Source organism: Lepisma saccharinum, chromosome 25 (genome assembly GCF_977018435.1).
Source record: "Lepisma saccharinum chromosome 25, izLepSacc3.1, whole genome shotgun sequence".
In the NCBI taxonomy this organism is placed as follows: Eukaryota; Metazoa; Arthropoda; class Insecta; order Zygentoma; family Lepismatidae; genus Lepisma; species Lepisma saccharinum.
In genome coordinates, this window is record NC_139253.1 from 3,201,723 (window position 1) to 3,215,720 (window position 13,998).

Sequence of the window (13,998 nt, forward strand, 5' to 3'; positions counted from 1 at the left end):
AGAATTTTTTTAAAGCAGGGCACGGAGATTATCCATAAAAATATAACAAAATGGAAGAATTTTGCACTAAATTGTAAGATATTTATTGATATATCAGATCGGTAAAATAATCAATAATCGACCTACATTGGCAGATACCGATAGGATGCTGATTAATCTATCCCATTCCTACTTTCTTTACTTAGCTTTGCACTGCATATGTAACTGTATTATAGTATCAATATATTTTCCTACTTTCATGACTAAGATATATTTATCTACTAGGTATAAGCTCTGAGCACGAAAGAAAATTTCAGGAAATAATTTACTTGTCTCTGCTTCTGTGTGTGTTCTTTCCTATATCACATGTAACTATATAAAGACTGATAAGCATGTTATGTAAGGACATGGAATGAGTAGTGGTTGTGCAATTATGCCACTTTAAGAAGCAGCAGCCGGCTATGGTATACTGCAAATGTATACAAAAAAAATGCACACTAACAATAGCAAAATCTAAACATAAGCAATGATTCTATTTTTCTAATAATCTGCCAATGCATCGTGCAAACAGTCCTTGAAGTGGAAAATGTTAGGTGGGAGATGTTTGCATGAATCTTTGGGGGAGGATGTTTCTATGGTTAAGCATGCTGACAATGAGACAGGTAGGAGGATGCTTGGAATAATTTCTTCCAGCTGTGGGGATAGACCCTACCATGTTGAGCATTGCATGCAACAAACAATGAATCATTGCTAGATTAAACCCTGTGATTGACACTTTCTTAATTGTCAATACAAATTCTGCTTTAGAATCTGCTGAATTGAGAGTGACTATGCAACATTTTTTCGAAAATCTCTTCCATCTAATTGAAGCATTCTACGTGCGAACCTTATTTTAAAAATAAATACATAAAAAAAAAAAAATGAACTTCACATTTCTCTCTGAACTAATCAAGAGAACTTTTGTGTCTACTGTATTCAATGTAGCAGAGTCACGCATTTCATAAAACCAAATGTTAGCTCTCTCGTCTTTAGTGTTGGCAGCCTAAGATTTGAAATGTGGTGTAGTGTGTTCGAAATTGACAAAATAGAGGGGAAATTTTATTTTCCATATTATATATTTGCTTTTGCTGAACAAAAGTAAATTAAAATTCTACCATTCTATTAAGGTGTGTCCATGGCCATCCAGTCTAAAGCATCGGGCTTTGGGCTCGGGCTACAGGACACATGCTGGTTCAATTCTCCTGGGGGAAGCATAACAACTAAGATTTTGACCTGTGTACGGGACCAGTGACCACCCACCATCGTGAGGAAATTGGGGTTGTGGTGAAATGAGTAGCGTAACCCGATCATGGAAACCTACAACGATTGGGGGGGGGGGGGTTGTTGTGTTGGTCACACGTCACCCTGTGACTGGTTAGATGATCACCCATCTATGCTGAGGCATATGGGAGTAAGACCGGCTGTCGGTGGCCCTGGCCCTTAAGGGCTGTTTTGCCATGGGTATAGTATAGTGTACGGGAAGGTGAGCAGAAATAAACATTTAAGATATCAATTTGGCTATTTGAAAGGAGAGAGCATTTTGAAGAAGTTATTCACCTTAATATTTCAAATCCCTGACTACTGTCATGAATATCTGATTGTGTGTGTGTGTGTATGTGTGTGTTTTGTTGTATGCTCGTGAGTATAGGTTAGGTTTTTATTCCCGTATGTATTTTTTTTCTTATAATTTTTTTCTTTGTAATTTTATATTTCTCTTTTTATATTTTAATATTTACCTTTCTATGTAATGGTTTAAATGTTGTTGTAAGCATGGTTAAGTGGTAGAAAAGGCTACAAAGCCTTAACTTCGCCATGATAAACAAGATGCAATAAATAAATAAATATACAGCACGATCTTACCCCTCCCTCGATATCAATTACACTCCATTTATCTAGCCATAAGAACATTTAGTAGTTAGGCCATTAAGGTGCTCTACGAGTGGCGTGCCAAGGATTTTTGAAAGGGAGGGGTTTTGTACACTTTTTCTGGTAGTCGGCTCTCATTTCGCCATCTTTTCCTACCTTTCATGTTTTTTTTTAGGAATACTAAGCTCAAGGGGGGGTGTTATAACCCCAACAACCCCCCCTTGGGCACGCCTCTGGGCTCTACCATACAGAACTGTAAGAATATTTATTTAAGGCATGTTCAAACTTTTTTGTATTTGGCTAAATTACATTACACTAGAGGTAATGTCTGTACATAAAATTACAGGTTTATTAAGTTGGACCACATGAAGAACTTCAGTGGGACTGAACTGCAGGTCACCCGCTTTGGTTTATTTTACTTCACTTTTCTGCCACTTTTGGCTAATCACAAAGATGAGGATGAGTGATGATATAAAGCAATTGATGAAGAGACACTCACAAAGAACACCCATGCTCGGGCAAAGATTTGATCCTGGGAGCGCTGGAATCATCTAGCATGTTGTGCTAAACCACTCCACCACAGAAGTCGGCTCACCCAGTTTGGATGGTTCTGGTTTACATGGTCACTGCCTGCCAAGTAAATTATCATGAGAAATAAATGTATTCTTGTTACATGCCTGTGTGGAACAAAGCAGTACAAAATTAGTTCTAACAAGTGAATGTTTCTGTCCTGTACTCTCTCCCATTACACCCTATGGCTAAAAACAGGAAGCAATAGCATTAACAAGTTTGCCTCTTTACAAATTCTTGGAAGTAAGCCCAATGTTTCATGCCACGTACATAAAACAGTGAGCACACATACAATACATGCAATACTGTGTTACCTTGTTCAGCAAAGTCATGGTGATGTCTACGTCATCTTGTACTTCGACTGTGATCGATTCTCCTAAGGTGTTACAAAAAGTATTGCTTTCTTCGCCTTTGATGTACGGTGCGATTTCAGGAAACTGTAAAATAGACAACTCCATTAGCCAAGAAGAAAAATTGTGATTGTGTGTGTGTGTGTGGGGGGGGGGGTAGCACATAAATTTGATTCTTATTATTTTATTTCGACAATGCCACAAAACATGCACATTACACAAACACACATTTTTGACTTACAAGTTATACTATATTTTGCCTATGGCAATGTAAAGTAACAATGCAGCCTGCTGCTGCAAAAAATTGAAGTTTCCCAGTCCATTATTTTCCTAAAAATGAACAAAGTGCATTCTGTTTATTATCTTGAAAGCGATCTCATCAATAAAGTTTCCTCTAAAAAGATCTTGGTGTTATCATCAATGAAAAGACAACTTTAATGAGCAAATTACAGACACTAGTAAAAGAGCTACGAGTCTCCTTGGTCTTCCGTACAGGTTCACTGAAATCCAAAACCAACAATCATCTATTAGCAGAGGCGTGCTCAAGAAGGGGAGGGGGGTGGGATCACAAGCCCCTCTTTGGCCCAGGATTCCTAAAAAAAGAACATCAAAAATACAAAAAGATGGAAAAATGAGGGCTGACCACTATAAAAAATGTACTTAACCCCTCTCTTTCTGAAATCCTGGGCAAGCCACTGTCTATTAGCATGTTTTGCAAATCTTTTATCTCACCTATTCTTGATCCATGGCTGCTAAAACTAATTTTGCATGATTTCATGTTGTCCTTAGTTTTATTCTCGCCACAGAACACCTTCTCTCAGACATCTTCATGAAACAGGTATTATGCCTGTCTTGAATATCCAACCACCACACACTCGTTAGGAACTAGCAGACATGAAATTTTTGCATATCATCATCAATGATAAAGTTGAAACAGAATCCCTAATGAACCAATTTAACCTACGAGTCCCCACATAGCCAACCTGCAATGTAAAGCTCTTTCACAATCCCACCAGCAGACTATCATTTCTACAAGCTTTCCTGCTTATACAGGGTGATTTCGAACTCCCATTACAAGCTTAGGGGGGTGAATCTAGAAGGAAAAACAAGCCGAAAGTGCCATGTGGCAAAATTACGAAAACGGCACCGTGTGGCGGCCAGAGCCGTGAGAAAATCGGTTCACACCTCTTTCAAAGAGCAATAACGTCTGAACCACGAAAGACACGAAGATCGGCTCTGGCGGAAGTGGAGGAAGTCGTATCCAAACAATATCAGGGCGTTGAAATTGCGGCGCTTTTCGTAATGCGCAAGGGGAATCCCCAAAGGAAATGGGGAATCTCCACTGCATGTGAGCGGAAACTCGCGCAAAATGGAGAAAGACGACGAGGGAACATGCTGTCACAGGACGGTCGAAAAGTGACACATGGAGGGAGTCCCCAGAGGAGCGCATGAAGTGCGACAAATGGAACATGCTTGGACAGTGACTGTCGTGCATCCCAGATGGTACGCAAACCGGAGTGATGGATGTACACGTGCATGCTACGTGGAACGCAACGTGCAATTACAATTGCGATATGAACCACTACGTGCCCCCTCCCACCGGGAATTCGTTGAACCCGGGACCTCGGGAGTACAAGGTCAGCCGGAAGTCGGCTCTCTGAGGAGCAGCACCAAATATCCACGTGCCCCACGAATGCTGGGACACGTTCGTATTGTTCTGTACTACATTACTGCAGAGGGTGTAGAGGTATCCCATGCGAGTCCGACGTTAGTCGTTAACGTTCTCACGTGAAGGACATGGAACGGGAGCGACCAACCCGTACTTACTGACGTTCCTTCCCGTTCGTAGCCTCTGTGATGCATGAAGGTGTGCGCTGACGTCATACTAGGAGTCACTCGCTATCCCTGGTCGAAGTTGACCCTTGCGCCCTCTGGGTATTGCAAGACTGTATGGAGAGAGCGCTGGACGTGACACATTGGTTGAGTACGTACACACGACGTATCTTATGGGAACATTACGACGTTGTGGGTGTGTGTGGACGTGAAAACTCCCACGATGGTGCAATACAGTTTCGAGGAGTATGCAGACATGATGCTCATTTACGGGGAAGCGAGATGCAATGGAAGGGCTGCCCGTGCGATGTACCAGGAACGTTTCCCGGAACGTGTGACGCCATCACACACCATATTCGAAAAAGTGAACCGTCGTCTTCGTGAATCTGGAACATTTGTTGTGAGTAGAGTGGACACAAGTGCCCCAAGGACGAGGCGCACGCCTGCGGTGGAGGAGGCAATTCTTCATTCTGTGCACGAAGACCCTGGTACGAGTACCCGAATCGTAGCGCGGGATGTTGGTGTATCTCAGTCTGTAGTGTGGAATGTCCTTCATGATCAACAACTGCACCCATATCACCCCCAGAAGGTGCACGCCATGGGTCCCACAGATTTTGAACCACGTGTTCGTTTCTGCACATGGTTTGTGCGTCGTTGCGTGAATACGCCTCAGTTTCCACAGTTGGTGCTCTTCACGGATGAGGCGAAATTCACCAGAGAGGGTGTTTTTAATTCCCGCAACAGCCTTGTGTGGGATGAAGAGAACCCATTCGCAACGAAAGCTCGTGGGTTCCACCAGCGAATGGGCATCAACGTCTGGCCAGGAATACTGGCCGGTCGTTTAATTGGCCCATACGTACTTCCCACCAATCTCACAGGACGTACTTATCTGATTTTTCTCCAAGAGACATTGCCCGAGGTGTTGGAAAATGTGCCATTGGCCATTAGGCAAATCATGTGGTTCTAGCATGATGGGGCGCCACCCCACTTTGCACGGGACGTACGGGACCATCTGACCCACAGATATGACAGGCAATGGATAGGGCGTGCCGGGCCCGTGCCGTGGCCCCCACGATCTCCCGACTTAACGCCCATGGACTTTTTTCTATGGGGGCGCATGAAGAGTCTCATTTATGAAACCCCCATCGAGTCTGAGCATGACCTGGTTGCTAGGATTGTGGCAGCAGCGGACGTCATTCGAGAGAATCCACTGGTCTTCAATCGTCTGTATGAGAACATTCTTCGAAGGTACAATGTGTGCATCGATGTTGGTGGTCGTCATATTGAGCCCCTGTTGTGAGTTTCCGTTCTGCACACGCCAAAGGATGTTTCCATACTGTCCTTTGCAGTGCTTACGTGCTGCATTCCGAGTTCATCGTCGTTCCTTCATACCATCGGTAATGAACAGAAACAACAAGCAGCAATGATTCAAGATTTAGCACAAGTTGCCTATTTTTCAGGACAAAGGGTCAATACGTATCTGTGTTACTGATTTTTATCTGTTTGTGCTACTCTCTGTTTTCCTTCCGCCAAAGTGATACTGTACATTCCTATGTGAAACTCTTCATACGTACGTGCCAGTTTCTTTCCTTTTTTTTTGTGGCTGTGCTTTTTAGGGAGGTGTCCCAGCATTCGTGGGGCACGTGGATATTTGGTGCTGCTCCTCAGAGAGCCGACTTCCGGCTGACCTTGTACTCCCGAGGTCCCGGGTTCAACGAATTCCCGGTGGGAGGGGGCACGTAGTGGTTCATATCGCAATTGTAATTGCACGTTGCGTTCCACGTAGCATGCACGTGTACATCCATCACTCCGTTTTGCGCACCATCTGGGATGCGCGACAGTCACTGTCCAAGCATGTTCCATTTGTCGCACTTCATGCGCTCCTCTGGGGACTCCCTCCATGTGTCACTTTTCGACCGTTCCCTCGTCGTCTTTCTCCATTTTGCGCGAGTTTCCGCTCACATGCAGTGGAGATTCCCCATTTCCTTTGGGGATTCCCCTTGCGCATTACGAAAAGCGCCGCAATTTCAACGCCCTGATATTGTTTGGATACGACTTCCTCCACTTCCGCCAGAGCCGATCTTCGTATCTTTCGTGGTTCAGACGTTATTGCTCTTTGAAAGAGGTGTGAACCGATTTTCTTACGGCTCTGGCCGCCACACGGTACCGTTTTCGTAATTTTGCCACATGGCACTTTCGGCTTGTTTTTCCTTCTAGATTCACCCCCCCTAAGTTTGTAATGGGAGTTCGAAATCACCCTGTATAACAACCTGAATCCAAATATTGACATTTTCTTGCCAGAACAGTTTCCGACAATAGTTAAGAAAGTATGCATTATAACATTAATTTTTTGTGTGACATCTTATATTGTTTTGTTAATGACCAACGTGTGGTCATTTTGGCCCCATACATATCAGCGGCGTAGTGTCCACGTAAGGCTTGTAAGTCCACCTTACAAGCTGAAATTATTGAAGAAAACGTATTTCATTCCCGTATTTATCGCTTGAACACACATAGCAATATCAGACTTCAAGTAGAACTTTTAACGAAACAATTGAGGACTTGTTTTGATTCGAGTTGTTTCTCTGTAAGACCTGTTGAGAGGACTTACGTGTGGGTGAATGGAAGAAATGATTTGGACTCGCCCATGGCGGGTGTGTTTGCTTACGTAGTATCTTCTCAACCAACGACAGGGCGCTCCGATTCTCACGCACTGTAATGCGCATTATGAGTGGGTGCTATCTGGCGAGATTTCTGTCCCCGCTGCGTCTATTTGCACGGTCAAAAGATAACCAAGAAAATCGACTCCCATGTTGTTTCAACAATGCTTGACGGGCGGTGTAGCTAACAAAACGGGTGTCGTTTTAAATGTGTAAACTAACAATTAAGTACACAAAGAGATGGTTTAATGTTGGATATTACCTTCATTAGAAGCAGCAAAGTTAACATAAAAGAGGAATGTCTGGCAATTCTAGATCTGGCAGCACCTGCAAAGTTAGGTGCGTGTATCCCAGTTGCCCGTAATGTTAAAAGCATGCGCGTAATACTTAGCGTTATGATTTACAGATTTTTTTTTACCTTTTCCTTTGTCTAAGTTGCTTGATATGCTTTTCAAAATGTGCGCAAATATCGTAACCATGATAATGAGTAATATTTTCGAATGCATTTGCATTTGCAAATTGTATCTTACGCATTTCCCACAAATGGCTTTAGTGAAAGAAAAAGAATAATAAGAATAAAAATATGACATGGCCTTTCCAGAAGAAGAGTTTGCGTGCTTAACTAAGCTGTATGCGAAATTTGTCAATTGCTACCAGTTGAAAGTTGAGCTATAGGTAATTTATTCTGAAGCCGAATATCGAGTAAAGAGTGTGTTTGAACTTCATGAGTACCTGCGCACTACCCATTTGAATGAAGCTGTTGAACAAGTGTACAAACTAACAGAATTGTTCCTCACTGTTCCTGCCTCAAGCTCGTCGGTGGAAAGGTCGTTTTCTGCACTGAAGAGGATTCATACATTTCAAAGCAGCAAACAGACTCAGGCAAGGAAATCTGACTTGGGACTGATATCCATTGAAAAGGAGCTGCTAAAGACATTGACCAGAAACTCCCGATTCTACGACGACGTGATTGAGGTGTTCAGACTAAAGGATCGTCAGATCGAGTTATAGTATAAATGAGAATTTTCATTAAGTAATATGCTATTATTGTTAACATAGAGTGTGTGTGTTTTGTGTTTTGAAATTGAGTGTGCCCATACAGGACTTAGATTCAAATAGATTTTATTTAGTTAAAATGTTTTTAGGTTTTCTTTATCCAATATTCAGGTCAGGTTTATCTAAGGAAGCCTTACACCTTTCATAGAATCACGCTACGCCACTGATACATATCACCCTCCCCCCCCCCCCCCGATGGAAAATTCTGGATAAACATACCCTAGATAATGGATGCATACAGTTATATCTCTAGCCTTATAATAATAATAATTTACCAATTTGATTCTTATTATTAATACACACAATCTAAACATATTAATATACACTTCATTACTATTACGTGTGAGGTATTTGGTTAGGAACCCTCCCAAACTATATCAAAACAAGCCAGAGTCAGTCAACAGCAGCAGCAATTATTTCTGAACCACCCTATAAATCTGTAAAGAACCAGTGGCAACTCGTGGCTTTTTTGGGGTGTAGGAAGAAGTTATGGTAAAAAGAGGAAGGTATGAAAAATTGTGTACGATGGCTCAAGAAACTAAATTAGTTCAGCAAAAAACTTGAAATGGTTTTAGAGAATTCTCTATTTACCCCCAACCTTCTATCGATTTAGTGCCATAAAATTTCCTCACGAACAAAATCTGACAGCATAAAGAAAAGATAGAGAATGAATTGTGGCATAGTTGTAAAAAGCTTGTTGCTGTGTAGGCATACTCCCTTTTATTTTAAACATTTCCGCTGGTGAAGTGAAAATGAAATTTGGACCTAATTTTACTTTTATTTCCTGAAAACATATTCCTCTGAATTAGATTTCCCTCTCTCTAAGACTCACGTTTGTAGATTATGCTACATTTTACCATTATACCAAAAGCAGGGTGCTAGGTGCCAACAAAAATCAAACTGTGCTAGGTTTAGTACAGTAAAACCTGTCTATCCCAGAACATGATGATTCCGAGCAAAATTTTCCATCTTAACAGTTTTCCTTCTTATACAAGGTTGACTTTAAATACAGTATAAAGCGCTGCAGGAAATAATGGAAAGACAGATTTACATTTCACATTACTTATAATGTAGAGTACTAATGCATGTACGTACATGAATAAAAATGTGATACAGTCGCAATAAGCATAGCACAGATTACAATTATGTAACTACACAACATGTTGTTACACTTTTTACAGTATTGTAAGAATGTACAGTTGTACTTATGTATCTTTTTGAACCCGGGACCCCTGGCATCGTAGCGCGATGTGCATAGAGGGAAAGAGAAAGATGGAATAAGAGAGATGAGGAAAGATTGAGATAAAAGTGAAGAAAAATAAAGAAACAAAGAGAGATAACAAGAAAAATAGAAAGATGACGAAAGAACAGAGGAAAAATTGACAAAGAAAGGTGGAGAAAGAGGGTAAGAAATGCAAGAAAGAAACAGAATCATAACAGGTATGAGTATTGTAGAGCATTCTTTCATATCAACAATGTTACCGATAAGCGAGTGGCAACAGAGGCATGTTCCACTTACAGTATTGCATTGTTTTCTTGCGAGCGAAAAAAATATAGGAAGAAATTTCCATCTTACTGAGAATAAAAACATCTCGTTTGTCTTTAAATGGTGTTCCGTTTCCGCGTTAAGGAGGTTCCCACCTTAAGCAGGTCATTTTCAGGTATAAAATCGGTCCGTTCTGGGGACTTTTTTTTTTTCCATATTTACAGGTTTCCTTCTTATAGAGGTTTTGGGATATGCAGTTTTTACTGTACCATCTTGCTTGGGGCATCATTGATTGAGGAAACTCTTGACGCTTCCTCGTCGGATTCTTTAAAACTGCAACCTTCCCCCTGCCCCCTTTCCACTTCTCACCCATCTGTATGTAGTGACACCAGTGAAGTTCCTCAGGCAGCGCAGCAAAGTGTGTGTGTCCATCGTCTTTGGGCTGTGGCTGAAGAAGGGACAGCAGTCGACTCTTGACAGTAGCTAACTTAGTCAATTGTACGTACATTGAGCTCATAATTTTATAACGCCCATTATTATTATTAAACTCCTAAAAAGTAGAGAACTGGAAGCAAGTATAAATGAACTGTAGGAAGTTCCTCACTTCCTACATGAAGGAATCGCCCCTGTAAAGAAATGCTACTTTTGTTTCTGTAGAAATTGCATTGTAGATCAGTACAATTTCAGGCCCAGTAAGCACATGCCTGGCTATAGCAATGCAACTTGCAACCATTGATTTCAAACTCTATTTTCAAATCTTGCACTACATGGTGCACAACAGCAGATGAAAACTAACCTGCTTTCCGATATCATGCTTCACAGTTTCTTGAATAAGAACATCTGCTAAGGTTTTGAAATCTTGAACAAATCTGGAATTTTTCTCTTCATTTTTCTTCTCTTGCACTAGGAGCTTGAACAAGTCCTCTTCGTACCTGCATGCTCTGGCAATGTTTGCAGCCTTCTCGGAAGCATTTACAAGGGCCTTTAGAAAGTTAGCCATAGTTGTTCATGAATGTTCTGCAACAAGAAAAAGCACAACACATTTAGGGTAACCAACTGTTGAATGCTGTACCATGAGCATATCCTCAGTTAGATATACATAAAAAAAACAACAGGACATGTGAAAAAATGCTATTTTCCTAAATAAATTAATAGAGTAATTCACAGGAAAACTGATTTACAATAAATGTGCATAAGGAACAATGTCAGTGATGTTAGGTGTTGATTTGGTTAAAATTAAAATTAACCTAAAATCAATGTAATTCTCGGTGAGATAGATTCGATAATGGCCACCTACCTACACTGCATTAATGTTAAGAATAATTTAAATTTAAGACAAGTCCAAAATAAAACAACATTAAATTTAAGCAAGCATATAGCTAAAATGGTAAAGTTTTTTTTTTTTTTAAGAAAGAAAGAAAGAAATGTTAGATCCTGATAACTCATTGTCATTTACATTTTAATTACCAGTCATAATTAAAATCCCATTTGACAGGTAAAGTTTCAGATCTTAACTGGTAGACTGTATTATGCAGTGTGGTATTTGAAAAATCTGTAATAACTATTCTTGAATCACCCAACTCCCTAAAAAATTAGCAACCAGCTAATATTCCAGTAAATATGTAGTATCGCCCGAACGGATTTCTTCATTTTTACAGAAGAAACTGATCACATCACCCCCACTCACGACCGGATCAAGAAAGTGTGGGGCGTTACCCCCACACGCCTTCATGGCATGGTGCTAAGCACAGGGGAGCACTTTACCTTTCTACTACTTACTTTAATCGATTTCTCTGACGTGGAAGTTCGTGAAGGTGTTTTCTTTGATCGTTTAAGCTTTCTGACCAGGAATTCCTTTTTCTTTCCTGAGAAATATTTCCAACATGCAGAGGCGTTTGCTGCCATTTCCTTGCTATTTGCCTGCGTTCGATGACGTAACCCCGTGTCAGTGTTTCCAAACATGCTTTTTTTTGTTTCCTGAAATCGAAAACCATCTGTTCGACACGTACTGGCTGTTTATGTCGTAAACCCTTTTTATTTTATTTTTAACTGTGTTTGCCTAACCTAACCTTATCGTGCATGGTTCGTGGAGGTAATCATGCAAGAATCATGGAAACATGTAAAAAAAAAATCGTAATAGTACGTAATTGTGGCTGTTTATGTCGTAAACCCTTTTAATTTTTTTTTAACTGTGTGCCTAACCTAACCTAACCTTATCGTGCATGGTTCGTGGAGGTAATCATGTAACAATCACGGAAACATGTAAAAAAAAATCCTAATAGCATGTACTTTTCGGTCATTAAGATTTGAAACACTGCTTGCACACTGCAAAATAACAAAACACAAGCACAACGTGCGATGATACTTGACGAGTGAACGCCATATTGTCTGTTATACAAGCGAAACAAGGACGACAAATAATGACTCGTAATATGAAAAGTTGACACTATTTTATGGAAAAGGGCATAAATTCACCTTAAAGAATCTTCCGCAATGCAGAATAGGTAAGTATCAATGCTAAAATTAACGAAAGAAACGAGTGAGAGGTGTTCGGGCGATACTACATAATTAATAATATTCCCAACCCATGAAATACCACTCTTAGTATTATGGATGTTATGAAAAATCTAATATTGTAGAGGATTTTTACTTATTTTTCAAAACTGAACCCTCTCCATAAAAAAAAACACTTTCATCTCAGTCCAAAAAAAATACCACTCCATGCAAGCATAATGTATGGTTACATAACTGCAACATGACAAGTGCAAGGAATATCTATTTGCCAATTTTCACCTCTAAAAACTAAAACAAGCAAATCTATTATAAATAATGCAAAATTATATTTCTTTTTCTAGTTGAGGTGCCGGTGTCATATACTATTTTCCTTTTCTGGGGGCATATATATTTGTTGTGTTCTGCAAGAAATGGGCTTCCTATTGAGAAACTTACCACTTGCATTATCTAAAAACCTAATTATTGGGCGATTCGAGGTTTCTTGTAGGTTAAATACTAAACCGATCAGAAAATACAATTCTTGTAAACAATCCGGTCAATAAAACAATATACTACTGAAACAAACAACGTTACGCCCCCATAACTATCTACTGTAAAACAGGTAACAGTCAATTTATACTTATTTCACAATGGTATGTGCGGATTCTCTTACCTTTCTGTACTTCTGCTAGTTGAAGAAACCATACAGTTTCTATTCGTCACTAATGCGATTGTGCACCTTGAAATTTTGAGGCCAAGGCCAGCTGATTGCCATTCAAGGTGGCCATATTGACGGACATCTGAAAGCGGAACTTCCGCATTGATTTGATTCGCATAAAGTGTTATTACGTTATTCGCACTAGTAAGAATTTTAAAATACATACGCTACACTAATTTAGTGATTAATGTGGTGTGGCATAACAACTAATTTCTATTGTGTAGAAAGATTCAATAGTTTAGTGCTTTATTGACTAATAATTGAAATAGCGTATATCACTGCCAACTACAGTAGAACTATACGCAAAACAATATGCATAACTTGCTTGCACTTTAATTAAACTAACTCCTGCAGCAGAAAAAAAATCGTATCTACAGAAGCGCGAAACTTGTTTAATTTCATGTTATCGCTTTCCGTGTGTGCACTGTCTAGTAGGTGCTGCCATCTAAATGGCAAATCGCTAGAAGTACTTGGTAAGTCGATAACCTTTTTTGTTTGTAAACAAAATTTGAATGGAACAGTTGTAGTAATATGTAGAAATAGGACTAAATTTGTCGAAAAATTGAATCAGTATATATTAAACCTACCTTATGTTGGATTTTGATATAAATGCGTTAAAAGTAACATTTCAGTGTTTAAAACAAATGTATTAACTGCTTAGATATAAGACGCCGGCACGAATCCATAAATACGTTTGTTTTACGTAGAAATTTTCAGCGAAAAATGCAGGCTCGACCAGGACTTGAACTCGGGTCTCTGGCATACCGTGCCATTGCTCTACCACTGAGCTACCGAGCCGGCCTGGCCTCGCCTGATTTTTCGCTATCGCTTTTTTACATGCACGGTATGCCCGAGACCCGGGTTTGAGTCCTGGTCGAGCCTACATTTTTCGCTGAAAATTTCCACGTAGTACATCTCCTGTGTGTGCCTAATCTTCAACGTTTATTT

The 13,998-nt window shown here is 40.2% G+C and overlaps 2 protein-coding genes across 5 annotated transcripts in view; one reads left to right on the forward strand and one right to left on the reverse strand.

Annotated features, from left to right (window-relative positions):
* The window catches only part of Ipp (inositol polyphosphate 1-phosphatase), a 34,740-nt gene that overhangs the window by 19,195 nt on the left and 1,547 nt on the right, over positions 1-13,998 (reverse strand). The window contains exons 1-3 of one of the 4 annotated variants that reach the window (XM_083111811.1): positions 12,789-12,896; positions 10,636-10,856; positions 2,769-2,891 (exon numbers count right to left, since the gene is read on the reverse strand). In XM_083111811.1, the coding sequence (XP_082967937.1) occupies positions 2,769-2,891; positions 10,636-10,839 (327 nt within the window). In that variant the 5' untranslated portion in view covers positions 10,840-10,856; positions 12,789-12,896. Of the gene's footprint in view, positions 1-2,768; positions 2,892-10,635; positions 10,857-12,788; positions 12,897-13,005; positions 13,449-13,998 lie in introns of those variants that run through there. The other 3 variants (XM_083111810.1, XM_083111813.1, XM_083111812.1) reach the window with 3 other exon arrangements.
* Positions 13,156-13,998, forward strand: part of LOC145978990 (E3 ubiquitin-protein ligase Zswim2-like) — a 108,431-nt gene continuing 107,588 nt past the window's right edge. The window contains exon 1 of the mRNA XM_083112050.1: positions 13,156-13,194. The gene's annotated coding sequence lies outside the window, so the exon portion shown is untranslated. The remainder of the gene's footprint in view (positions 13,195-13,998) is intronic.